Source organism: Chamaea fasciata, unplaced genomic scaffold, assembly GCF_029207755.1.
Source record: "Chamaea fasciata isolate MVZ Bird 193981 ecotype frontalis unplaced genomic scaffold, bChaFas1.0.hap1 SCAF_5, whole genome shotgun sequence".
Taxonomy (NCBI): domain Eukaryota; kingdom Metazoa; phylum Chordata; class Aves; order Passeriformes; family Sylviidae; genus Chamaea; species Chamaea fasciata.
In genome coordinates this window covers 55483959-55509069 of record NW_027094090.1, presented here as the reverse complement: position 1 = coordinate 55509069, position 25111 = coordinate 55483959, and the positions used below count along the sequence as shown (strand labels likewise).

The window sequence follows — 25111 nt, the reverse complement described above, 5'->3', positions numbered from 1 at the left end:
CACAACACTTTCTCATTTCAAAAGCAGAGATCTTACCAGGCACTCAGTACCACTTTACCTGTGAACTGCTACCTCAGTTTCCATTGTGGAAATGTTGTTACTACAGAGTTTCCCTTTCACTGCCACTCTTTGAAGAAAAGCCCCTTCTCATCAGACTTCCTTCCAGATCCAGTTGTCATTTCCTTTTCTTGTCCTGTTTGTTGCAGAACTCTTATCAGCTGCTCTGTTTCTTCTTTCTCTTTTTTCCCTCAGAGCTGCTGCTCTCTGCCAGCCTGGGTTAAGCCTGGTGTTTCGTTTCCCCATTTGCCTCCTTTTAGCAATAGGACCTCCTCTGACATGTGGCTCCCTCTTTCCTTGCTCCCCGTGTGTGTTTTTAGCCTGGGTTTGACTCTTTGCTATTGCCAGACCTGACCTGGCTGTCTGGCTAATAGCTCTGGTCTGGAGCACAGCAGTGAATCTCTATTTCCTGATTCATCTCAGCGCAGCTTTCTCTGCCTTCAAGTACTTTTCTTCTTAAAAGTATAATGCAAAATCTGGCATATTTTGAACTTCTCTCCTCTAGCCTTAGTTCTTCACCAGCTGCTCCATTTTAATTTCCCAGCAAAAACGTTTTACCAGAAATTCCTAGGTGCTCCCTGCCTGTACAGAGCAGGCTGTGATCTCAGTCCTGCAGCACTTAGTGTCAGCAAATGAAGAAGGAAGCAGCCATGAACAGTTACTGGGTGTTGTGCTGGATGTGTAGGATCACTGTGATACTCATGCCTGTTCTCCTTTCCATCTGAAGGTTCCCCAAAAGGAGGTGATACTCTGTTCTTCTGCACATTCCTTTTAGTCATGTTTGGTCACTTTGGCACTCTCTCTGTTTCTCTGCCTTTATTTTGAACCCAGTTCCTGAACCAAGCTGCGTGGATATAAACCCATGGCCTCTCCCCAGTCCCTGCAGTGATTAATGATTCACATGAGCATGACTGGAACTGGAATGTCTCCCTCTTTGCCCTTGGTCCCATCAGAACATACGGCTGCTGAGCAGGACAGAAGCTTGTGTATCGTCCTGAATAGTTTTCTTTTTCATTGCTCTGCCCTCACAAAGGTTTCAGGAGTGTACTTCTCCATTAGGAGGGCATGAAAGTGGCGTTTTCCTCCAGCTGTCTGGCTCACGATGCAGTAAGAGTGCATAGATGGATGCTGTGCCCTGGCATAGCCTGATCTGTCACCATGTCATTGTTTTCTCATGGAGGCTCCCTGTGCAAGCCAAAACCTCCTTCAGCAGGCTTCTGAATTTTCAAGGCACCAAGCGGATGCATTTGGGGCCTTTAAGGGGTGCACATAGCTTCTGTCTTGTGAGGAGAGACTGAGGGAGCTGGGCTTGGTTAGTCTGGAGAAGACTGAGAGACGATCTCATTAATGTGTATAAATATCTCAAAGAGGGTGTCAGAGGATGGTGCAAGGCTCTTTACAGTGATGCCCAGCGACAGGATGAGGAGCAGTGGCCATAAACGGAAACACATGAAATCTCACTTCAACATGAAGAGGAATTTCTGTACACTGAGGGTGGCAGAGCCCTGGAACAGCTGCCTAGGAAGGGCCTGGAGCCTCTGTCTCTGGAGAGATTCCAAACCCACCTGGACACATTTCTGTGTCACCTGCTCCAGGGGACCCTGCTTTGGCAGGGGTATGGAGTGGGTGAACTCCAGAGGTCCCTTCCAGCCCTAATGATTCTGGGATTCTCTAGCATGGGAGATCCTTGTTTAGCTGTGAGCCCAATGGAGATCATCCTTATTTTACTGGCTGGAATTGTGTTGCTTTTCGACTCTGCCCACACCTCCATTTCTTTACTGCTCTGCACCCTTTGTTCCTCCGTGTCTTTGCACAGCGCTGCACAGCTTGGAAATGTTCTCTCAGGGGCTGGCCATTCACCTGTGCTGAGCTCCAAGCCAGGGAATCACTGCTGGAAGGAGTGGGAGAGGGCAGTGGATACAGAGGTGTGTGCAGAGCCTGCCATGCTGCTGCTGGAAAGAGGACTGTGCATTATTTCTTTACACTTCGGCGTGCTCATCATTTCTTCTTGCAGCCTGTTTAGAGTCTAAGGTGTACAATTGCTTCCTTGTGTTACACTCTCCGAGGCTGTACATGCTACAGTTTTGGTGGAGGATACCCTTTTTAATGTGAGTCTGTAAGGGAATGGTTTTTGAGGGGGGGCAGCCTGCGCATGACAGGTTTTCAGAAAGACGAGCTGTAATGGAGGCACTAATCTCTGTGAGGAGCTTCACAGGATTTTAGTTGAGTGGCAAGCAAAACTTGGAAGCAAAAATCTTTGCCGACTTGCAGAGATAGAAGGCAGCTTGCACAAAACTCAGTCCTGGACTCAGTCCTTTGCATGGTCTTTTCTGTGCCTCAGCTCAGTCCTGTGGCAGGTGGGATGTGCCCGTGGTGGATCCAGCATCTCCGGCCTCAGGGCCTGTGTCAGCACAGAGGCCTAGAAGGAGCGGGAAAATGTCAGCTTTAAGTCAGTTTCATACAGTGTGCCAAACCTCTGCCCACTGTTTCTGGGACATTAATCATCTACACTTGAAAGCTGAGAAGGCTTTTTTTAACTTCTGGGCCAAATCCTGCATCCTCCTTCATACAGAAGTTCTGTGGAAGTCAATGGGAGTGTTGTCTGAGCAGAGACTCCAAGGTGAGGTCTACAGCCCTGGTAGTGATCTACAGGGTGGCTACACAGAATGAGGCCTGTTTGCTCCTCAGCATTCCTGCTGGGAAATTCTACTCTGCATCCCCTTTTCATCCAGTGTAAGTTACCAGAGCCTGGACGTGTGATACAAGTTTTATTTGAGACCTGTTCTTTGCTGAGGGGAAGAATGAAGTCTGCAGAGGCTTCATTATGTAAACGTCTTAAGAAATAAAATACATGTTGCAAAATGGCAGCATTTGCAGGAACTTCTTGCATAGTAGAAGATAGAGTATTTTGCACTAATTTATTGCTACACAAAAGGAGGGTCTTGCTTGTTCCAGGGAGAGGCAGCTCTTATCAGTATATTGAGCTTTCCAGCTAGCGGAGCCACAAGAACCAAGGAAGTGCCATCAGTAAGTAGTCAGGGCCTCGGGAATGTTTCATGACCAGTCAGGTCTGGCAGGAGGAGGTGGAAAGAAACAGAGAAAGAGAGAATGTGTTGATATAAGCTGGCATCACTCTAGAGCTGCCAGAGGAGTTGCTCTCCTTTCTACCAGCTGCAGGTCTGACATTTTGGTGGTTCAGGCACTGATATCATCCTAATCCTTGGTTAGGAAGGTGTAAAAATAAGTGCAAATAATAATCAGTGCAAACAGTTGTTCAGAAATGGTATTAACCATCAGATAATGAGCATATTGTTGTGAGTGGTCCCCTCCCTTGCACAGGTTGTACAGTGCGTTTCCCTGCCTTTACCTCTCTTGGATGGTTGTGATGAAGCATTAACATTTAGGATACTTCAGACCCATTTGTGTAAAGGCCAAATGCTGTTTGCTTTACTGTAACCCAGGAGCAGAATGAGATGTCTGCCCTCCCACCTACTCAAAGGATGGAAGCATGTCTGCATCCTGGTTTACTTGAAAGTTTTGTGTTTGCTTTGAAGGGCTGAAGAATCATCTGGTTTTGCCTTTAAAAGTAGAAATAGTTAACATGAGGAAAATTTGCAGTGTCTTGGAAAGATACAAGAGCAAGAGAAAAAAATTACCATTGCAGATGCAACCAACTCTATTAGAAAACAAAAGTGTACCACACGGACCCTGGAATTGCATTTGCATCAAAGCAGACAAGAATTAAATTCACTGCTTCCACTGTTTATCTTAGACTTTTCTTTTAAACTTAGACAGTTAAATGTAGATCCATGCTTGTGTTCATAGTACAGGCATTGGCTGGGTGAAGTCCGAGGCTGGCTGTGACCATCATCTATATAATTTTAATGTATCAATACCTGTTTTCCTGATGGAGGTAACATACCTTTTTTCCCTCCCTTTTTACACCCACCATGGGAAAAATTACCTTCCTTACGACAGCAGTTTCCAACTCTGTAAAGACAGCAGTTGCCAACTCTGTTAATAAATATCTATCAAATTACAGAGATGAAAACTGGCTGCCAAAAATAAAGCCCAACCAGCAGCCAGATCAGAAATGAGGGTCGTTTTAAGTAGGTAAAGTTCCCCCACCTGACTTTGACACACGGAGCACATTCAGCCTGGGTATTTGTCAGTGCTCTTCTCCTTCTGATGGTTTTATTTGTTGGCTGCAAGTTAAGGCTTCCCCTTGCAGGACCTCTCTGGGTTCCTTCCACCAGTTCCCTTCTGCTTTGGACTGACTGTCAGCCTTGCATTTTCCTGGCTTGAAGGTAGTGAAGACCACTGGATTGGGAGACAGCCAGCAAAACAGCTCAGCCACGGTGCTCGCAGCCCTGGAACTTCAGCATGGATGACGTGTGCTCCAGTGGCAGAAAAACCTCCTCATGCCCTGGCTGTGTCAGCTCCAGGCTGAAAGTGGGGGACAGGTTCAGGGTACCCTGAATTTACTTGATGACTTCGGCTGGCTGGTCCACAGGTGGCTGTATTTCAAAGGGTGCCATTTCTTGCGTTGCCGTTTTTTATTTTCAGCACTGAAGTCAGTGGGGTTGTGCAGGGCTGGTCACTTGTTTTTGAGGTCTTTTCGGAAATAGGTGATACTAAAATGGGGACGGGATGATTTCTAATGTTAATTGCCTGGGAATAGAAAGTAAAACAAGTTTTGCTTTCTAACAAGCCAGTGTCTTCCCTTTAAGTGTTCATGTGCTCCGATTCTCATAGAGCATGTGCTGTGGCACTGCTGCTCTAACTTACAATGAGACTCTTTTGTACTTTTCCCATGGAATGGCATAATCGCAGAATCAATTAGGTTGGAAAACACCTCTGAGATCATTGAGCCCAACTATAAACCTATAAATCACAACAAAGTTAGAGTCAGAGCCATGCTTTAGATGCAGGCTCTGAGTGCATGTTAACCAAGTTTGCACACAGAAGGATTTAGCCCATAACCTTGCTTCAGGTGTCCAGGGAGAAGTGCTTTTTATGAAATTCCATGTCCAGTAAGAAGTGCTTTCTATAAAATTTCCTCTGTAGTTCAGGTTTAATTATCTCCTACAAAAATTTGCAGTAATTGCATATGTTTCAGCTCACATTTTTAGATAGTCTCTCAGTGGCCCCACCTTTTATTTTTTTTTTTCTTTTAATCTCATGGCAAATTTTTGACCTAATTTGAAGAGGGGACAGTTTTACCTGGGTGAAAACTGAGTGAGGGTGGCAAGGCTTGTCTTGTTGTCATGGTAGAAGGAGAGATAGAGGTTTATAGTTGAAAATAGCATGTAAAAAGCTTGGTTTGAATTTCTCAATGGAATCTAAGAGGCTGGGGGGGCCGGTTCTGCATCCCCTCAGATACGGTACTTAGTATTTATGCTTTCACTGCACCTTGAAAAACATTTCACGTAGTTATTGCTTTGCTTGAATATGGAAATATGTTAATTATGGCCTTTATTGCGCTGCCTGCTCTTTTCCTCAGCCTTTTCTATTCAACCCTCTAGGTGGCCCAGCACAATGTGGCTTCTTTTCTTTCAATGAGCTCTTTCCACACTAATAGGGTCCAGGGTGATGTGGAGAACCATGTGCACAAAATTGGTGCACCACCCCCCATTCCTTTGTGGGCATGTCAGGTTAAATTCATATCAGCAGGAGGGTCACTGCCATGATTTTCAATAGCTCGAGATGAGGTGATGACTTCAGACAATGGTGCCACACTCTCCAGTTGGAGACACTTGCCTCACCAGTTGCAGTAGTTAATTAATATGCTAAAAATAGAAGCCAGTGATACAAATCGCTGCCTGTTGTACAACAAAGACTGGGCATGTGTAGCTTTGATAGCCAAGTTTATGGTGCTTGTTATGGAGGGAAGTTAGTTTAGAGCTAGAGGCAATGTAAGACTTTCTGGATGCTGAGCTTTAGTCACTCTGGGCCTCTGGCCATTCGCTCGCTGTCTCATTTGCATTATGAATGACATTAAGGGAGCTAACAAGGTTATTGGGCATAGAAATGTTCGCATGTGACCCCACGTGGAAGCAGACCTACAGCAGTGCTAGTTGGCAGGGACACTGTGCCTCTTTATTCAGCTTCCGAGGAAGACAGTTTCTGGGAGTGGATCTAAAATCAGCCACGAGAACACCGGTGTTCGGATAACGTGGAGGTCGTGATGCGAGGCAAGGAATTTCAGAGGGCAGGTGGAGCTCTGTCCTTTGCTCAGCCTGTTCTGCCTGGACATGGACCCTCCCTCCCTGCACCAGCTTTTTACTGCATCCTGCCTGAAACTCAGAACAAGGAGGGGAAAATTACGCAAAGTCAATTGCTACCTGTAGTTCCCAGGCATAAGTGAGAGTGGTACGTCCAAGATAAAACATGGGAGCTGCTTCCCAGCTTAGGGGTGTGGTTATCCCTTAGGTGTGTTTGTATAAATCCACGTGAAGTAAACATGAAAATGATTTTGATCATAGAATCATTAAGCTTGGAAAAGACCTCTAAGACTCCAACCCTAACCCAGCACTGCCATGTTCACCACTAAACCGTGACTCCCAAGTGCCACATCTGCATGTTTTTTGAGCACTTCCAGGGGGGGTGACTCCACCACTTCTTTGGGCAGCTGGTCCAATGCCTGATCATCCTGAAGAAATTCTTCCTAATATCCAATCTAGACCTCTCCTGGCACATCCTGAGGCTGTTTCATCTTGTCCTGTCCCTTGTTCTCTGGGAGCAGAGCCTGACCCACCCCTGGCTGCACCTTCCTGTCAGAGAAGTGTAGAGAGCAATAAGGCTCCCCTGAACCTCTTTTCCTCCCTCAGCCGCTCCTCTTCAGACTCGTGCCCAGCTTGCCTTGCCCAGCTCTGTTCCCTTCCCTGGACACGCTCCAGCCCCTCAATGTCCATCCTGCAGTGCCAGGCCCAGAACTGGACACAGCACTCGGGGTGAGGCCTCAGCAGTGCCCACGACAGGGGGCCAGTCCCTGCCCTGGTCCTGCTGGCCACTCCCCTGGTGACCCAGGCCAGGAGCCCTTGGCCTTCTTGCCCACCTGGACATGCACGATGGTGGCCAGGCACTATGGACCAGCAGACCCAGGCCCTCTCCTGCTGGGCTCTTCCCAGTCACTTTTCCCCAGCCTGGAACTGCTGGGCATTGTTGTGACCCAAGGCCAGGACCCAGCACTTGGTCTTGTCATATCTCTGGCCTGGGCCCATCAATCCAACCTGTCCAGATTCCTCTGCAGAGTCTTCCTGTCCTCAAGCAGATCAACACTCCCACCCAACTTGGTGTCACCTGAGAACTGACTGAGGGTGCACTCAATCGTCTCATCCAGGTCATTTATCAAAGGTAACTGGCCCCAACACTGAGCCCTGGGGGACAGCACTGGTGACTGGCAGAAAGTGCAATCCTGGAAGTGTAATTCCCATTCCCTTGAGATCAGCATACTCAGGGCTGTGTCCTGCACTGAGAATTTGGGGTCAAGGTTCTCCTGTTGTCAGTTTGGGAGTCAAGGTTTTCCTCGTTGTCTCACTCGGTGGTGGAGGGCAATGTAATTTCACTTCCAAGAATCAGCTTTCCTATGTACAGTGGGTTCTTGTATTACAATAGTGCATAAGTTATTATTTTTGTAAAAATGGCAGTCTGTATTCCTTACTTTAGCCAGTGGGAATTTGCCCTTCAAAAGTGTGTTTCAGAGTGTGATGTTTGGTAGGAAGCAGCGTGCAGTGTTGGGCTTGCAGGTGGGAACCTCCTGGTGGCTTTGTGAGACAGAGAAATCCATGTCAGGGTTTCAACTCCTCCTTTTATCTCCCCACTTCTAACACCACCATTCTGGTCCATCTGGGTGAATGTTATGTCCCAAGAGCCATTCTTACTGGACTGCTTCAATCCCAGGGATATATTCCAGCCTGGAGAAGAGCATGCTGTCTCCACAGCTATTGAAGTATGTGCCAGCTCTGAGTTTGGGAGTCTGAGAACAACTCTCCATGTGTCTAAAACCAGAGTGGTTACACCGACAGCAGCAGGGTTACAGAATTCGTGGACAGAGGGGATTTGGGATCTGCAGCTGGGCAGTTTTCTGTAATCTGTTTCTGTTGATGGAATGTATGCTTGTAATTTATTTCTTATTATGTATTACTTTGGTTTACCCTTCCTTCTACTCCAGTTCCCCCAGCTGAAAACTCATAGAGAAAGGTTTGCTAATACTGAAAATTGGTAGAGAAAGGTTTGTTAATGAGTTGTTGTTGAACCAAAGAACTTGCAAATCAAGTTTCATTTTAGGAATATATCAAGATGCAGGAGAGCTGGTATTTAGCAAGATAAACTAGTGCTGATAAACCAGTGTCTGTGGCAGCATCATAAACCATAAAAATGCCTTATAAAGATCACAGGATTTTATTTTAATTTCTCTTCTTATTTGACAGATGTGTGAGAGGAAGTTCTGAAGTGTATTTTTAACTTTTTTTATTAAGAATTAGTAGTAATAACAAATGTGATCTTTGTTCTTTGATTTCATAGCTATGGGCTGTAAGTGTTCTCACTTCCTAATTGCTAAGGTAGTAAAGATGAACCGTTAATTAAAATCTCTTTCCCGGACAGTTCTTTAAATGCTCGAATTAATTAACTCTTGAAAAATTGACGTGACTAAAAATCTCATTTTGGTCTTTTGTGATACCTTATTCCAGTTAGTTTTCTGGTTATACAGAGAGGTCTAATGTGACCAAGACCCAAATTTCTGACATAAATTACAGAAAGCCTCCTTCTTCTCTTTCCTTTTTCTTTAAAGCTAAGGAAAGACTATTAAAAATTGTCCAGGTTTACTTTATGCATCACTGAGAATAAAAGACTGAACCGCATTTCCATTTTAATTTGCAGGTCTGTTCCCCCTCCTTTGACTGCTTGTGATGAGCAGTGTGACTAATGAGCTCCATGGGACCAAAAAGAGTGGCACTTTTCCCTTTCTTCTACTTCCCCGGGTTTTATTCTTGGGTGTGGTTTTTTTATGTTGCTTGCCTCTGATGTTTTGCAGCTTTTCTGGTCTGGGCTTGGACTAATTCCCAGATCTGTTCTTGCAGATTTTAACTTTGCCATGTACCCACCATCAATGATAGCAACTGGAAGTGTGGGAGCAGCCATCTGTGGCCTTCAGCTCGATGATGGGGACAGCCTCACGGACCTCCTGGCCAAGATCACAAACACAGATGTGGTGAGTGTCCCACATTCCTCTTCTCCTTTCACTTCCCAGGGCATAGTGGAGAACTGGGCCTGATCCTGGAGGCTGAGTGGAGAGAAAGGAGGGGGTGCTTCTGCAGGGACAGCACTTTGGTTTGAGTCTCCAAAGCGGTGGCGAGAGCCTTTGCTTGCTCAAGCTGGTGGTGCAGCAGGCTGAGCCTCCTCAGGAGTCCTGCGTGATGGGGTGAGCAGGCAGCATTCCCTGGGGCATAAAGCAAACCAGGAGGTGTTGTGCTGCTGTTAGTCCTGTGCTTGCAACCTCTGAAACTGCTCTTCTGGTCCTCCTTCAGGTATCACCTAAAAATTCTTGTCTTGGAGGAAGTGAATAATGAGCTAATTTCGAGGCAGGATGTGAGACAGGCACAACTCAAGCTGTCCTTAATGTGTAATAATTTACTGGTTTTAATTCACAGAGTAAATGTTGTGGCATTATTACATCTGTGATAGCGCTGTAAAATGAAGATTTGGGTTTGTGATTTAGTTAAAAAGGAGTAATTAGTCCAGTTTACTTAAAAGGGGAGAATTTTGATGTTTCTCTTTTTTTCTTACAATCAAATTGATTCTAATTTTCAAATGCAGTTCTGGGGTTTCCCATTTATTCTAATTCAAGTCGGATTTGCACAGAAAAAAGAATATTTCCAATAGAGAGTGCATGAAGTCTAAACCGTAGAACCTCAGAATGGCCTGGGTTGGAGGGGACCTTAAAGATCATCTCATTCCAACCCCTCTGCCACAGGCATGGACACCTTCCACTATCCCTGGTTGCTCAGAGCCCCATCCAACCTGACCTTGGACACTGCCAGGGATGGGGCAGCCACAGCTTCTCTGGGCAACCTTGTGCCAGGGCCTCACCACCCTCACAGGGAACAATTTCTTCCTCATATCCCACCTAAACCTCCTCTCTGTCAGTGTGAAGCCATTGCCCCTTGTCCTGTCACTCCAGGCCCTTGTCAAGAATCTCTCTCCATCTTTCCTGTGGGCTCCCTTCAGGCACTGCAGGGCCACAATGAGGTCACCCCAAAGCCTTCTGTTCCCCAGGCTGAACAATCCAAATTCCCTCAGCCTTTCCTCCCAGCAGAGCTGCTCCATCCCTCTGATTATCTTGGTCCCTCTGAGAGGAGAGATACCTTCTGTGCCTGAGAGAATTGAATGTAAGGTCTATAAGGCCCTTTTGCTGCATCTTGCAATTTGGAAAACTTTTATCTACTGTGCTCGTCTTTTCTATCCAGGTTCTTTAAGTCTGAAAGAAAATACCTACAAAAACATCTTAGTAGTTCTTAAGTGGTCAGAAGATGGGGTTTTCATTTTGCAATGAAAATGCCTTCACACCTTTTCCTTTAAATTTAGCAGGGGTTTTGTTGTCAAAAGCATGCTTTTTGTCATCCTGGTGAAAATCTTCCCAGATCTGACTGAACCTACATTCCTTCAGAAGACAAAATTAATGCTCTTCCCAAATAACACAGAACTCCTAACATTTTACTGTTCACATCTCTCCAAGAGTCTGTCAGCACTGGGTAGAGACCAGCTTCCTTCTCTTTGCCCCTGGTCTCAGCCACGGGAGCACAGACTATAGAGGAGAGTCTCACTCATCCCCCAAATCAGAACAAACTTGAGACGAAAGGAGCTTGGGGATAATTTAATTGCTAAAAAATATAAGCGTTTGCAGAAATCAGAGGTGCTGTTATTTTTTTCAAGGTGTTTTCATTGTTGAGGCAGAGATAACCTTAACTCCCTGCAAGGTTTGAAGCCTCCGCCTAACCACAGGTTGCCGGTTGCCAGAGTTTTTGAGCTTGGGCAAGATAGTGTATTTTTCATTAGCCTGCTGTTTCAATTTGGGAGAAATATTTTGGTAGGTATTTTCTAGCAAATACAAAAGGGAAAAATACAAAAGGGCCCAGGACTGGAAACTTTCATCCCACATGATACAGCTTGAGAGAGAAGCAACTGAAAAATGGGGTCTCAGAGAAGTGTGGGGCAGGCTTAGCAATAGGTAGTAATACCAGCCTCATGTATAAAATGGATTATTGGAAAAAATGTCCTGTCTGGATTGTGTAAGAGTTGGCCCAAGGCTGTTTTAATAAAGAGTAAAGACTATTGTAATACATTTTACACTGGGACTTTAATTAAAGTTGAATGAAGAGCTTCAGTTCTCTCACTTCCGAATTTCTGATGCCTGAGAGCTGTTCCTGCAGTGGTACAATTAATTTCTTGTCACTGTGTGAATGATATTGTTTTCCAGTGGGGGCTTAGGCAAGAGAGAGAAAGGAGAGTTACTGGGCTTTAGGACCATCATGCAGGAGAAAAGTGGGGAACTCACAGAAATTAACAGTTCTGCAGAGAAAAACCTTCTGGCCCCCTGTGCCTCATGGTAGCCCACAGGAACTATCAGGCGGCTGGTGAAGAGTCCTTCTCAGCCAGAGGGTGCCAGGGCTTCTGCTTCTTTTTTGTTTTGGAGTGTGTGATTGCTTAGCATGGAAGCAGATGATAGGACCTTCCCACTGGCTTTTCAAAAAATGTCACTGTCTGAGGTGAAGCATGAAAAATCTCAGCTTCAAAGCTGCAAGTAGATGAAAAGAAAGAATGGTAATGAAACCCTGATGCAACTTAAGTACAGTGAGCTTTTCTGAACTTTCACTGTTTTATAATGATAATTTAAGGAGGCAGTCTATTTGCTGGGAAATAGCAGCATTAACCAGGAGGCTGAAATCAATGGTGTTATTTTATATTTACATTAGTGTAACTGAGACTGGATTTGGCATTTACAACTCAAATGAACCTTTTAAATTTAGAATTAGGCCAAAAATACGTTATTAATAAACAACATGTAATTTAGAGCCCAGCTGTTGGGTAAGCAGATAACCAGCACGAGTTCCTTTCAAAAACATGTTGGTGTTGGCTATCCTTGTATGAATCCAGAGACGTGAGATGGAGTTGTCCAAGGCACCCTGCCACTGTCATTTTAGGGATAACCAGTTATTTCTGGTAAATAGCAGCCCTGGGCTCTTTGGTGAGAGTTCAGTCACAGGCTGTAGAAAATGTGACAACAGGGCCAGGACAACCTGGTTTCATTACTCCTTTCACCAACCAAAATAAACAGCAGGGAGCTGCTCTTGGAGAAGCTCAGCAGCCTGAAGGGCAGTGAAAGTAGCTCTGCACAGTGCATCTGAACTGTCTTCTCTGATTGTTACTGTCCCTAAAAACCACTGAGAGCTAATCCCACACAACTGAGGGAGAGTATTCTCCCCCTCTGCTCTGTTCTTGTGAGGCTCCACCTGGAGTACTGCTTACATGTCCTGGTGCTCCCAACATAAGGAACTGTTGGAGCAAGTTCAGAGCAGGCCACGGAATTGATAAAGGGAACTGGAGAGCTCCCCTGTGGAGACACGACGGGAGAGTTGGAGCTGCTCAGCTTGGAAAAGAAAAAGTTGTGTGGAGACCTCAGAGCACCTTCCAGCATCTGTGAATGGGCGACAGGAAAGCTGGACAGGGACTTCTTGTTATGAACTGTAGTAACAGGACAAGGGGGAATGGCTTCAGACTGAAAGGGAGTAGGTTTAGATTGGATATTAGGAAGAAATTAGGAATTCAAATTAGATTACAATTAGAATTACAATTAGAATTACAATTAGAGAGGGTGGTGAAGCCCTGACACAGGTTTCCCAGAGAAACTGTCTGCCCCATCCTTGGAAGTGCTCAAAGCCAGGTTGGATGAGATCCTGAGCAACCTGGTCCAGAGCAAGCTGTCCCTGCCCATGGCAGGGGGGTGGAACAATATTACTTTTAAGGTCTGTTTGAACCCAAACCATTCTGTGCCTCTGATTCTAACTTCACACAGCTCTGTAGGATGGGGATTGCATGTTCCAGTCTGTTCTGCCAGGGGATGGGAACATTTCCTTTGTGGTTGCTTGAAGAGGAGAGGCTGGTGAGCGAAGAGTTAACAGACCTACTGGCAGGAAGCTGCAGAGCTCCCTGTGCATCTCTTGGTGGGTCATTGCAAAGGAAAAATAAACAACTCAGGAAGTCAGGAATTCCCATAGCATCCCAGACCAGCACTCCAGTGTGAGCAGTATCCTGTCCCTGGTGGAGCCAGATGCTTTGGAGGAGGATACAAGCATCCCTGCTGTGCACAATTACGGGATGTGAGGAAGGATAGCTGAATGGGTAGGGCACATTTTAAGACCTTGCAATCAGTATTCTGTTTTGCTTGAGACCTTCCTTGGGTAAATCTATTCCCTCGCCTCCTGGAAGAGCAGTTGTCCAGGTTGCATCTGATGACACACAAGAGTTGGTCTCCCCAGCATCAGCAAGCAGGGAGAGGTTTTCAGGTAGAGCCAATGCCTGTATGTGGGCAGAAGTCATCTCTAAAAGTCTGTTCCCAGAGGGTAACTGGTGTGTATTGTGTGGTTTGGAAAATCTAAAGCATATTTAAGGACCTGAAGTAGAAAAAAAGCAAGGAACCAAGCATTTTTTAAAGGCTTGTTGAAACAGCTGGCTGTGGGCCCTTAAAAACATGGAGTGGGGCTGTTTTGAAGACTGGATCCATAATAAATGGCATTTAAAATATCTCCACTTATATGTGCCACATATGTCAGTGCCGGGATTTTTTTTTATTCCGAAGATCAGAGACATCCCTTCATAAGGATCTGCAGATTTCTGCACAGAAACGGAAGTGAAGAACCACTCATGCTCAACAATTCAGAGCTGCAGTAAAAAAATCGTGGAAATCTATCTTGAATGGATTGCATTTGAACATTGTCCCTACAGCACATACACCATTTATCCCCTCCTTTGTAGTGTCTAGGGCCTGTGGTTTTGGAAGCAAGAAACAGGACTCGCTGTATCTTATCCTGCCTTATTTGTTGCAGACCGCATTTTGTATGCAAGGAAACAACAGGCGAAATAGCCTCCCAGAGAAAGGAAGAATGAGATAGTTTCCTAAGTTGTCTTTGCCTGAGTTGGCAGCTGCTCCGTTTCATTCAGCTTTTTGTTCCCCAGTGAGTGCTGTGCGTGTGTAGCAACAATGGGGTGATGCAGTGACACCGCGGGCTCATGGCGGAGTTCCGTCGGGTCCATTGACAGGCGCGGCCGCGGCCGGCGCGCCCAGGGAGCCGGGCCCCCGAGGAACGGCTCCCATGGATCCGCCGCTCCAGCAGGGAATCCCTGCTCGGCTCCTGCAGCTCTTTGGAATGCAGGCAGGTCCTCCCAGCGTTTTGGAAACCCCCTTTTCCACTAAACGCTCAGGGTGTTTGTTACAGCGGCATGAATCCCACACCTTTTCACCTTTTTATGTCTTCAAAGTATTATTACCTGGTAGAGATTACCGGAAATCCCAAGTCACACTGAGCAAGGAGTATCATGGCATCTGCCCCTGCATTGCCCTGCTGGTGTGTTGGCTTTATTTTCTCTTTTCCCTGTTCTGAAAACATTGTTCTCTCCTGTTTGCAATGAGAAATACCCACAGCAGCAACAGGAAAACAGAAAACTGAGTGGTGAAGCAAACAGTGGAACTGAATCTAGAAAGGACGCTGTTGAAACTGCTGAAAAGACCAAAAAATGGCAGAGAAAAATGCCCTGTATTTCAGATTCTTAATGTTAGTCACCTTATTTATTGCATTATTGCAATAACGTGGATACAGTTAGTGGAGGATCTCTGACACAAATTAAGTTTTTTGCGATTTTTTGTTTTGTTTTTTTGAATGAGATGTCCTTGTTAGTCCACACGGAGTGTCCTTTGGAACAGCAAATCAGTGTTTTCTATACTTCCAGATAGAAAAAGAGGCATTAGACACTTTGCTGTGAATTGATGCTCTTTGTCACAGTAGCAAAAACATGCATTCAGGAGGGAAAATATTTCTGTTTTTTAACTGCATCCATTAGATGTGAGATCACTGTAAATACAGTAAATGGATAAGATATTCCCACAGCAGCTTTCCAGGCTCTTGCTTTGGAGAAGGTCAGTGAGGTAAAGGCCAGTGCTCGGCACACAAAGGCCCCACTTTGGGAAGGAATCCCTGTTTATGTCAACAATGAAGCATGTGCTTTGGAGAGGTCTGAATTGGGGCTTAAATGTGAACCAGTGGAGGAATCCAGCCGGCTTTTGTGTGTAGGAGTACAGATGACATGTTCCACGCTGGAATTTATGTAAATCCCAACTCTTTAATGCATGTCTGATTGCTGCTTTCTTAGATTCTCCAAGCAACGCATACATGACCAGTGAACAGTACTATAATTTTGGGTATCTCCAGCATCCTTTGCATTTATCAAACCAGATCCCGCACCTAAAAAATACCCTTTTCTGATTTCCCTTTTGAAATTAGTTTTAAGAAAGAGGAAGAGCTTGGGGGCCTTAACACTTAGTTGTGAAGTAATTAATATATATGTGGAAAACTAACCACCCTCTAACACACAAATTCCAGAAGGCTTTTTTAGCATTCCCAGCTTTGGGATTTTGGGCAGTGCAAAGCAAGAGCCTGTTGGTTGAGTTGAGTTGGGTTGAGTGGGAGGCCTTCCCTCATTAGCTTGCCAGTGAACCATAAAAGCCAGTTTAAAGCTGGAAGCTGGGGGCCAGTATAGGACATGAGTATACCACAGAAGTGTTGAAAAGTTCAAGAAAGTGAATTATGTGTAATATTCTCCAGGATTTTCCCTAGGGCTAGTGCTTTCTTTCAAGATTGTCATGAATGGAAATTGAAACCTTCAATGATTATTGACTTCAGTAAGTAGCTCATGCCATAGAGCTGCTGATTCCTCCTCCCAGTTATTTTCACTGCCAGCCTTTCCACCGTGGCCAGGAGGCTGCCCCTCATCACACACAGGAAAGCTTTTCTTTTCCTTCAAATGCATTTCAAGTGTACTAGTAAAATCACCTAGGGATGAAAGAGTTTCAGAATGAAAAAAAAAAAGAAACCCCAAAGTTAATTGCCTTTTTAGTTCTGTACATTCTGAAGTAAAAATAAAACTATGGAATGGAAAGTACCAGAACTATTTTAATCATTAAAACTACTAGACCATATAGAAGAATGGGGAAGTTGATCCATGTGATACACACTTTTAAAAGTTTTTTATAAAAACAACAAAGGCAAACCCTGCAGTGTTCTGAAGGAATGGCATAGCCCTTGTATTGCAAAGTCGGGGGTCATACTGCAGTCCATTATAGTATTCTTTCAAGGAAGATTTGTTGAAAATAATGTAATTCATGGGTTTTTTCTTTGATATGTTCTTAAATCTTAATTCTCTGTTGTCAGAGCCATCTAGAGCTTGCAAAACGAAAGTCCACCAGTAAAATATGTGCACATGCAGCAAATCCTCATGAAACTTGGAGGGGTTAAAAATACTGTCATGGGAAGGCCAGGCTGTTCATCCTGATGGGTCTTTAGTAGTTTTTTGTTATCGTGTCCCTTAATTTTGGATTGACAGAAAGTTCCAGTGATGCCCTCATCTATACAATAAAGCCACTTACCTTATCATACTGTGACAGCTGAGCTGATAAGATACTCTAAATTAGGGGGGTTTTTTTCCTTTCACCTGAGAGATTTAACATCCAAGGGGCTTTGGTATGCAAATAGCAACACTTTTTTGGAAAACTATTTCATGATGAATGCAGTGTGGTGGTCATTTTTGCTGTAGGTTTCTTTGTTTTAAAGAATTCAGTGGTTTTAAGTTGAAAACCTAAGTGTAGACAGGAGAAGTAATACATGGTGGCCTGTGGATTCCCATATGGAATAAAATCCATGTGACAATTCCAGTTGAGGCCACTTTATAGATTATATGTACAAAATGAAGACACCAGAAATGACCCATTTCTCTATAGAGTTACCTGGAGATTCCAGCCTCTTCATACCTGAAATGAATCATCACGCTGCCCATCAGAAGTTTGTACAGGGATGGTGTAAATGATCATAACATGAGTGTGTTTAGGAACAGACAAAGCTGACTCCAAATGCTCCAGCCTCATGTTCTGCATGTCACCACCCTTCCTTCCCCAAGCCTGCCTGCAAGGAAATTGCCTCATTAAGCTTTTCAGACTGAAGCTGCTTAAAAAAAAATCTGGCTTGTTTTCAGAAGAACACAGTACTTTGAAACTGTGCTTTAAAAGAAGAGGTTCTTATACCCAAAAAAACCACATTACGAGTGTCGTTTGTTACAAAAGTCTCCAAACTGGTGCCCCCATGCTTAAAAATGCCTTGACCCACACAGTGATTTGTTGTCATTGCCCTCTTACACACAGGTGAATGCTTACAATGGACCTAAAGCCCTCCCTAGCTGATAATGAGGGATTTTCCTTTATCTGAGGACAGGATTTTGCAGCCAGCAGCTGCTGGCTGGTAGCCAAGAAAAATGGGTGTTCATTACGCACTGGAGCTAATTGTGCCCATCACAAATGTCAGCATTGCCAGCGTACAGCTCCTGTTCACTGGATGTGTTTTTCCCAGTCAGGCTGGGATGGCAAATCAGTCCTCCTCACATGAATATTTCAAACTCTCCCCCCATAACCAGGTACTGTGTAGAAAAGGGGGTGTGTTGGTCAGGGCCCAGCTCCTTAGTGTTGTAGTCACATCCCATAGTAGGTTCACAGGTGCCTGTGGAACCCTGTGGAGGTCACTGTCCAGCTCTGTTCTCCAGCTCCCCTGCCTGACAGTGGGAATGGTGATGCTCGGTCTCATCATCCCTGCCAGATGCTGTGGGGGCTCTGGTTAAAGCACTGTGCTGTTGAAATCCTCCTACCAAAACCTGTGTTGCTCTATTCCCTGAAGACTCCTGGAGAGAGAGACCCAGCTCTTGGGCAGGCTGAGGCCGCAGGAGGTTTACAGTATTAGTGCCTTTTCCAGAAGGATTCCTCAGGGCTGCCTTTAGAAAATGCCATTTCTGTAGCACCACTTGTCCCCCTGCACAGTGCTGGATTGATACTCCCAGTGCCAGCACACTGAACATGGCTGGCATTGTGTTCATACAGTCACAGCTTGGGTTTTAGGTTTCTCCTATAACTCAGGGTTTGTCAAGGTTTTCTCTCACTTTCTTTTCTGGTTAAAAAACCACATTATTTGGTCTTCCAGCATATTATCAAGAGTGTGGAACATCCTGTAAGTATTTTAATAGTCATCTTCTTCATCGCTGTGTCTGGTTTAAATGCAGTGAATCCTTTGCATTTATTTCTGTATTTATACTTCATGTTAATTGTGGGACTCCTGATGGACAGGCTCCCGTATTTATGTTGCTGTACTGTACCCTGCTGTTTCTCTGAACGTTCTGTAGTTTGTAATGCAGTGGTCCCTGGGAACTGGTTGTATGTTCAGAAAATGATTGGACATGGCATTCAGTGTCTGGTTGTCAAGGTGGTGTTTGCTCAAAGGTTGGACTTGATGATCTCAGAGGTCTTTTCCAACCTAAATGATTCTGCAGTTCAGTAATGCAGCTGCACGTTTGGAGCTTGTGTGAATTTTCTCTTGTGTGAATTTTCAGATGAACTGACCTTTTTGCCTCTGCCTGGAGGACCCAAATGTGTGACAGATAAAACTCAGCCCCAGAGCACCATGCTTGTTCAGAGACCTCAAAACTTCTCCAATTTCCCATCAGCTTGCTTTGTATAAAGTGCGTATGTCTGTGTGACCTTGGTACACCACATGGAGGTTATTTCAGAATAAAATTGCAACTTTTTTCTTTAGAGAAGACCAACTTATGTGGCTTAACCCTGCATAGGAGAGTGAAAAATTATTTCTCTGTAATACTTAGGTTGCTGCTCAAGAACCACATAAATCACATAATCATAGAGTCATGGAATAGGTTGGGTTGGAAGGGACATCAAAGCCTATCCAGTGCCACCCTCTGCCATGGGCAGGGACACCTGCCACTATCCCAGGTTGCTCAGAGCCCCATCCAACCTGACCTTGAACACTGCCAGGGATGGGGCAGCCACAGCTTCTCAGGGCAACCTGTTGATCAAATACCAGTAAAATATTAAGATTTAGGGCCTAATCAATACAGCATGAACAGTGTTTAACCCAGGGAGTTTGTACAGAGCAGTTACCTCTCAGAATTCAAGGTTGATTCGTGTCAGAGCAGGCACTTCTTGGAAATACCTGACCAATGCACTTCCAACTTCTGCTGGCTCAGTAAGGAAAAAATAACCACCTTTATCTTTACTAATAGGCAAATTTGCTTTCTTTTCTCTAGGACTGCCTTAAAGCTTGTCAGGAACAGATCGAGGCGGTGCTTGTGAACAGCCTGCAGCAAGTGCGGCAGCAGCAGCAGCAGAGCAACCCCTCCAAGACAGTGGATGAACTGGACCAGGCCAGCACTCCCACAGATGTGAGAGACATCAACCTGTGAGGACATCGGCACACAAAGTCACGCTTGCTCCCCCAGACCCTTTATTTTTGTTATTATTTTTAGAGTGATTTTTTTTTAATCTGCTCCCACATAGAACATATTTAAAGCTCTTTTAGGTATAAAGAAAAACAAAAAAAAAAAGTACAAAAACTGAATAATGAAAAAAAAAAAGCATTTGGTGCCTGTGATGTTCTACAGAAGGGAATCCCACAATATATTTGGTAATTGCTATTTGATTATGTATCAGTGATATTAAATGCTTATAAAAGCATACAAAGTAGCTAGTTCAATGTAAGCCTGCATTTGTGGGAACAAAGTAGAGTATACTTGTCTGTGTATTATGAACTAGTGCATACACCCCTTTTTTAGATTTAAGAAAGGAATCGTGTGTGCGATTTTATGGCTTGACTAGATTGCAAAGCAATAGAATAAGGGGTTTAGGGCAAAGTGGGAAAAGATCCCTGAAGCAATTGAACCATTTTGAATGCAGAAGAGATTTGCTGATCTGTCACCTCTGTTATTAGTCAGAAGTGTTTGTTGGATCTCTGTATGTTAGTTTTGTTTACTCTTGCTGTCTGTGGTAGCTGCTACCTAAGAAAGAAGATGCTTTATTTTACCAGCCAGAAGAGCAGGTGTCTTTTGGGCTTTTTTTTTTTAGTTGATTTATTTTTCTTTTTTTTTTTTTTTTTTTTTTTCCCAGCTTCCCCTCTGCCCCTTTTGACTTTTCATCTACTTTTCCTTCTGAAATGGTTCATTCTAAACACAGCAGCATCTTTGGCATGAGAGCAATTCCCTTTACCCAGCCGTGGGCCGAGCCAAAGTTCCCAAGCGTTCATGGTCAGTGGGGGGAATGCACGCATTGATCCCAACCTGTTGGCTGGGCAGACCACCTTCAACCTTTGGATTGCAAGATGTGGTGGATCATCTAGGGATAGCATTATACTCCTTTACAGTGCAAATGCTTCACGTCCATGTTAACTTCTGGCAGCTTCTTAGCTTGGCCACAAAGACATTTAAATGATGCTCTGTACATCTTCCCTAGTAATAGCCCCTCACTGTGTTAAAGAAGATGAGGTTTGGTTTGCTCCCTCGTCTCTCTTTCCCCCCACTCCCCCCGCACACTTTTTCAGCATTTCATTAACTTTATTGATCCACAGTGAGCGTTTTTGTAAACCATTTCATTCGAAAAGCACTTTGAAAATTCTTCCTAAGGGATTAAATGAGATGGTTTATGACAATTTTGCCGAGGAAAGAGAAACAAAAACAAAACAAAAAAACAAACAAAAAAAAGAGAAAAATAAAGGAAAAAAGAAAAAAAAAAAAGAAGTCACAAAAGCAAGGCTTTGTATAGCTTTTTATAGTCAATATTTTCCAGTATCTGGTGTACTCGCCTAGCTGCGGTGTTGCTGGAAATACCAACACCCGCTTCAGATGACATTCCTGTCATGACATTCCGGATAAAAGCCTGACCATCTGTATTGTTCAGTGTCACAGAAGGATCTTAATACCACCCATGTGTTTATCTATGGACAAGGAAAGAAAATTGCTGGTGCAACAGCCATGGTGGTAAACATCGAGGTGCGCAACGTGGAGTTGTATTACAAAGGTGTGTTCAGTGTACTTGAATTTATTTTCCTGCTCCACCTGTAATGAAGAGGCATTTAGATGGCAAAGGAGTTGGAGCAACTTTTGGGTTTTTTGTTTTGTTTGGGGGGGTTTTTTGTTGTAGTTTTTGGGGTTTTTTGTTTTGGTGGGAGTTTTTTGTGGGGGGTTTTTTTGTTTGTTTTGGGGGATTTTTTGGGTTTGTTTTTTTTGTTTTTTGTTGTTTTGGGTTTTTTTTTTTTTTTTTGCACAATTGTATTAACAGTTTGCAGATATCCAGTATGAAGCTGTTGGTTGAAATGTTAATGTTTGCATTTTTAACACGAAAATCCAGAAAGAACATGCTACTTGGAAGAATATTATATGTATGGACTCAGCCTATTTGGCTAGATGAGGGTAGAAAATGGAGTAAGATTCTAGGGTTTTGTTATTTTTTTGGTTTTGGGGGGTTTTTTGGTTTCGGGTTGGTTTTTTTTTTTTTGCGCTGCTAAGAAGCTATGATTTGTTTCATTCTTATTCACATTAACAGTACTTAGCTGTATTGTTTCACTGAGTGTGCTGCTATTTTATAAACATTTTTATAATATATTATTTTACTGCTTAAATTTCAAATCCTGAAGTAGATGGTTAAGTGGAGATATGATGAGTTCTTTGATTTACTGGAAATGCCCTGTACAGGTTTTTTTTCCCCTAATAGCATGTTCATGATTTTTTTTAAAATTTTATTTTATTTTTTCCTTCTTACTTCTTCCTTTTTTTTTTTTTTTTTTCTTATCTCCTTCCTTCCTGATCACATCCTGCAAAGACGGTATACTTACCTCAGGTTTGCTGGACAGGAAATGGTTCCCATTTTCACAATACCTCACACAGTGACAGTTTGGTTGCCCCGGGGCCCACCGGGGGAGAGGTTGCAAGCAGCTGAGGCGGGGCACTGGCTCCTTTTTGGTCTCTGGTATACTTTTCATAGTGGAAAAAATGCATTGACTCTCCACTGGTGAGCAGGTCTGTCCTCCCCAAAGCTGCTGCTGGGCACAGCCTTGGCCTGGCTTCCCGCCTCGACGTTCTTCATTGGGAGCACCCGGAATTCTGCGGCAGTGTCTCTGTCCTGGAGGAAAAAAGTAGCTGATGTTGAAGCCAGACTGCAGAGCCACACACAGATCAGATCATTTCTTGGCAGCCCTGCCCCATGGCTTCCTGGAGAGCTGTGGCAGAGGGTCCTGGTGGTGGGGTGACCTCTCTGAGCCCTGACACCATGTCCATCATGGTTTGCTCTGTGCCCTAGGCCAGGTGTAGGCAGGAACTGTGTTTAGGGTGCCTGCCCCTGCTCTTCGTCCAACCTCCTGCACACCCTGGTCCCACAGTGGCCATAGGATCATAGGGATGATCCCTGCCGTGGATCACTGGGGTGATGCCTACTGTGGAACACAGGGCTGATCCCAAAGTGTCACCCCTCCTGCAGAACTGAAGGGGCAGGGGCTGAGGGCCACCTCTGTGGTTGGCTCCTCTACGGCAGGGTGAGGGCAAGCTGGAAGGGGCAGCACCATTCAGCATTCCCAGTCCTCCGTGGGGTCCTGGTGGGTCTGTGTGTGTCCCCACTAGGTTGAGGAATGTCCTTGGCTGCAGTGACATGCTCAGCCAGTGCCAACCCTCTGGTTACAGCGTCCTTTATGAAGGCTGCAAACCCTACAACTTGAGCGCTTTCACAGTAGCTTTCAGAATAAAATGACTGCCTAATACTCTCTTTCAACAGATGTTAAAGTGTGTTGTTACTGCAAATGAGGTGTGAGATTTTTCCCCCCCCGAATTGCAGAAATCATCAACCTCCCAACTGATTGATTAAAAAAAGAATAGCAAATGTGTTGCTGATTCTGCCTTCCCAAATGCCAAAGAATTGATACAGTTGCTAAAAGCGTTTCTCTCTCACCTTCCCATTGATGGTACTTTGATGATCTTCTCCTCCTTCCTGTTACTGTAGTGTAGTGTAGGAGCACCTCGTAATGTATTTATTTGTATTTCCAACATGCTTATGAAAGAGAAAAAGAACGATTAATCCCATGTCGATGTCGATGATTTATGCTTGAGTAATCTGATAACGCCTAATTACTCAGCAAACCACCTGGCCACTGGATTTTTTCCACTATGTTTATTACCATGTTCTCATGTACCTCAGAAATCACTCTCGGTTGCACAGTTTCTGTTCTCAAACTTTTTTTGGGTTTTATTTTGGTTTTTTTTTGGTTGTTTTGGTTTTTTTGTTTTTGTTTTTGTTTTTGTTTTGGTTTTTTTTGGTTTTTTTGCTTTATTGAGTGTGATGCCATATCAAGTCAACGTTATTCTCTCACAAATGTGCTCTTTAAGAGGTGTGGATGTTTATGTGGTCAGGGGATGCTAGAAAGTGTGGTAGTAGACATCAGTGTAAACAAAAGTATTTAGAAAGTACACGAGGTTGTTTTTGATGGATAAGACTCTGATACGGTGTAGTCTTGATTGCCTTTTAAAAGGTCTTTGTTCAGTGTTGTCATTTTTATTAATAACCTATTGTTTTGACTAGTTTAAAGATGGTTCTAAGAAAAGTGTTTTGGCGGGATTAGGTATGCTGTATGGACAATAAACTCACCTTGACCTAAATTTACTTGCCTTGCTTTTATTCCGTTAGTGAACTCGGTTGTATCGCTCACTCCATGGTGGTGTTTCCTTGGTGGGATGTGATTCTAAAGTCTCTGATGTGAACAGGTGGTGTTAGCAGGTATATAAAATGAAGGCTGCAGTCACAGAATGAGCCTGCCTCTAAAATGTAGCTGCCTTCCCACTGGCATGTAATAGGCAAATTCTGGCATGTAATCCTGTGACATTCAAGGAGAACAAAGTCCTAAAAAGTGGTAAATTGCAGAATCAAAATATTTTGTGGTAATCAAATTGAGCTGGTGAAAAGCCACATGGAGTGCACATTTTTGCAATTAATTGAAATACGATTTAAATCTCCACTCAGTTGTTTGTTGCACTGGAACGTGACTGCAATAATCAGATTGTTTTTCTTTCTATAAACCTGGGGAAACCGTGAGTAAAAGGAGTGGGATTTGTGGTGAGGCCAGTGGGAAGAAATGAGTCCATTGTCCGGAGTCTGCTTCCTCAGCCTGTGGCCAAGAGGGCAGGATGCTCAACTTCTCCCTCTCCAACATCTGCTTGTAGATGCCTGCTGTGAAGTGACCAAGCTCCTGTGTGGTGTGTTTGGCCTGACCTCTCCTCCACTGCCATCCAGTAGCAGCCCTTTTTCACACCTGGGGAGAGCAAAGAGACCCTGAAGAATGTGGCATTTGAGCAGACATACTGAGGAAACATCATCATAAAGTGACTTACACTGCAAAACCCAAAGATGAATGAAAGTAAAAACCCCCCAAAAGACAAACTTCGAGATAAAATTAACAGGGAGAAGGAAAAAAATTCAAAAGGAAAAAACAAATGTTGCTAAAATGAAGAAACATGAGGAAAAATAAACAGAAGCAAATAGAAAAAATCATGGGTGGAAATACAAATTATGGAATGAATATGAATGAATGAAAAATGAATAGAAAATAGGTATTAAATCAGGAGGCTGGGGATCAGGAGATAGAGATCTTTCTAGCCATAATCACACAATCTTTGGACCTGTGGTTTTAGGGAAAGTCTCTGAAGACTTCCCTGCCAAATGTCTTGTGAGTCTCACATTTCCCAGCTTATCTGCACCAGAGGTAGAGATTCTAAAACATCACAAGTCCAAGGTTTTCTCTGACCACCACTGAACAACATGGCCAGCAATTTCTGGCATTTAGTAGGCTCAGCTTGGAGCCTGTGAGGGACTGGAACTGCACAGTGACCAAGCCCTGAACAGATTGTCTGGAGAGGATGT

At 44.1% G+C, this 25111-nt stretch overlaps 1 protein-coding gene across 1 annotated transcript in view; it reads left to right on the top strand.

The window, feature by feature from the left end:
- Nucleotides 1–23853, top strand: part of CCND2 (cyclin D2) — a 31228-nt gene extending 7375 nt beyond the window's left edge. The window contains exons 4-5 of the mRNA XM_066183789.1: nucleotides 9141–9271; nucleotides 19468–23853. Coding sequence (XP_066039886.1) covers nucleotides 9141–9271; nucleotides 19468–19623 — 287 coding nt within the window. The 3' untranslated portion in view covers nucleotides 19624–23853. The remainder of the gene's footprint in view (nucleotides 1–9140; nucleotides 9272–19467) is intronic.
- Nucleotides 23854–25111: the final 1258 nt, after the last annotated feature.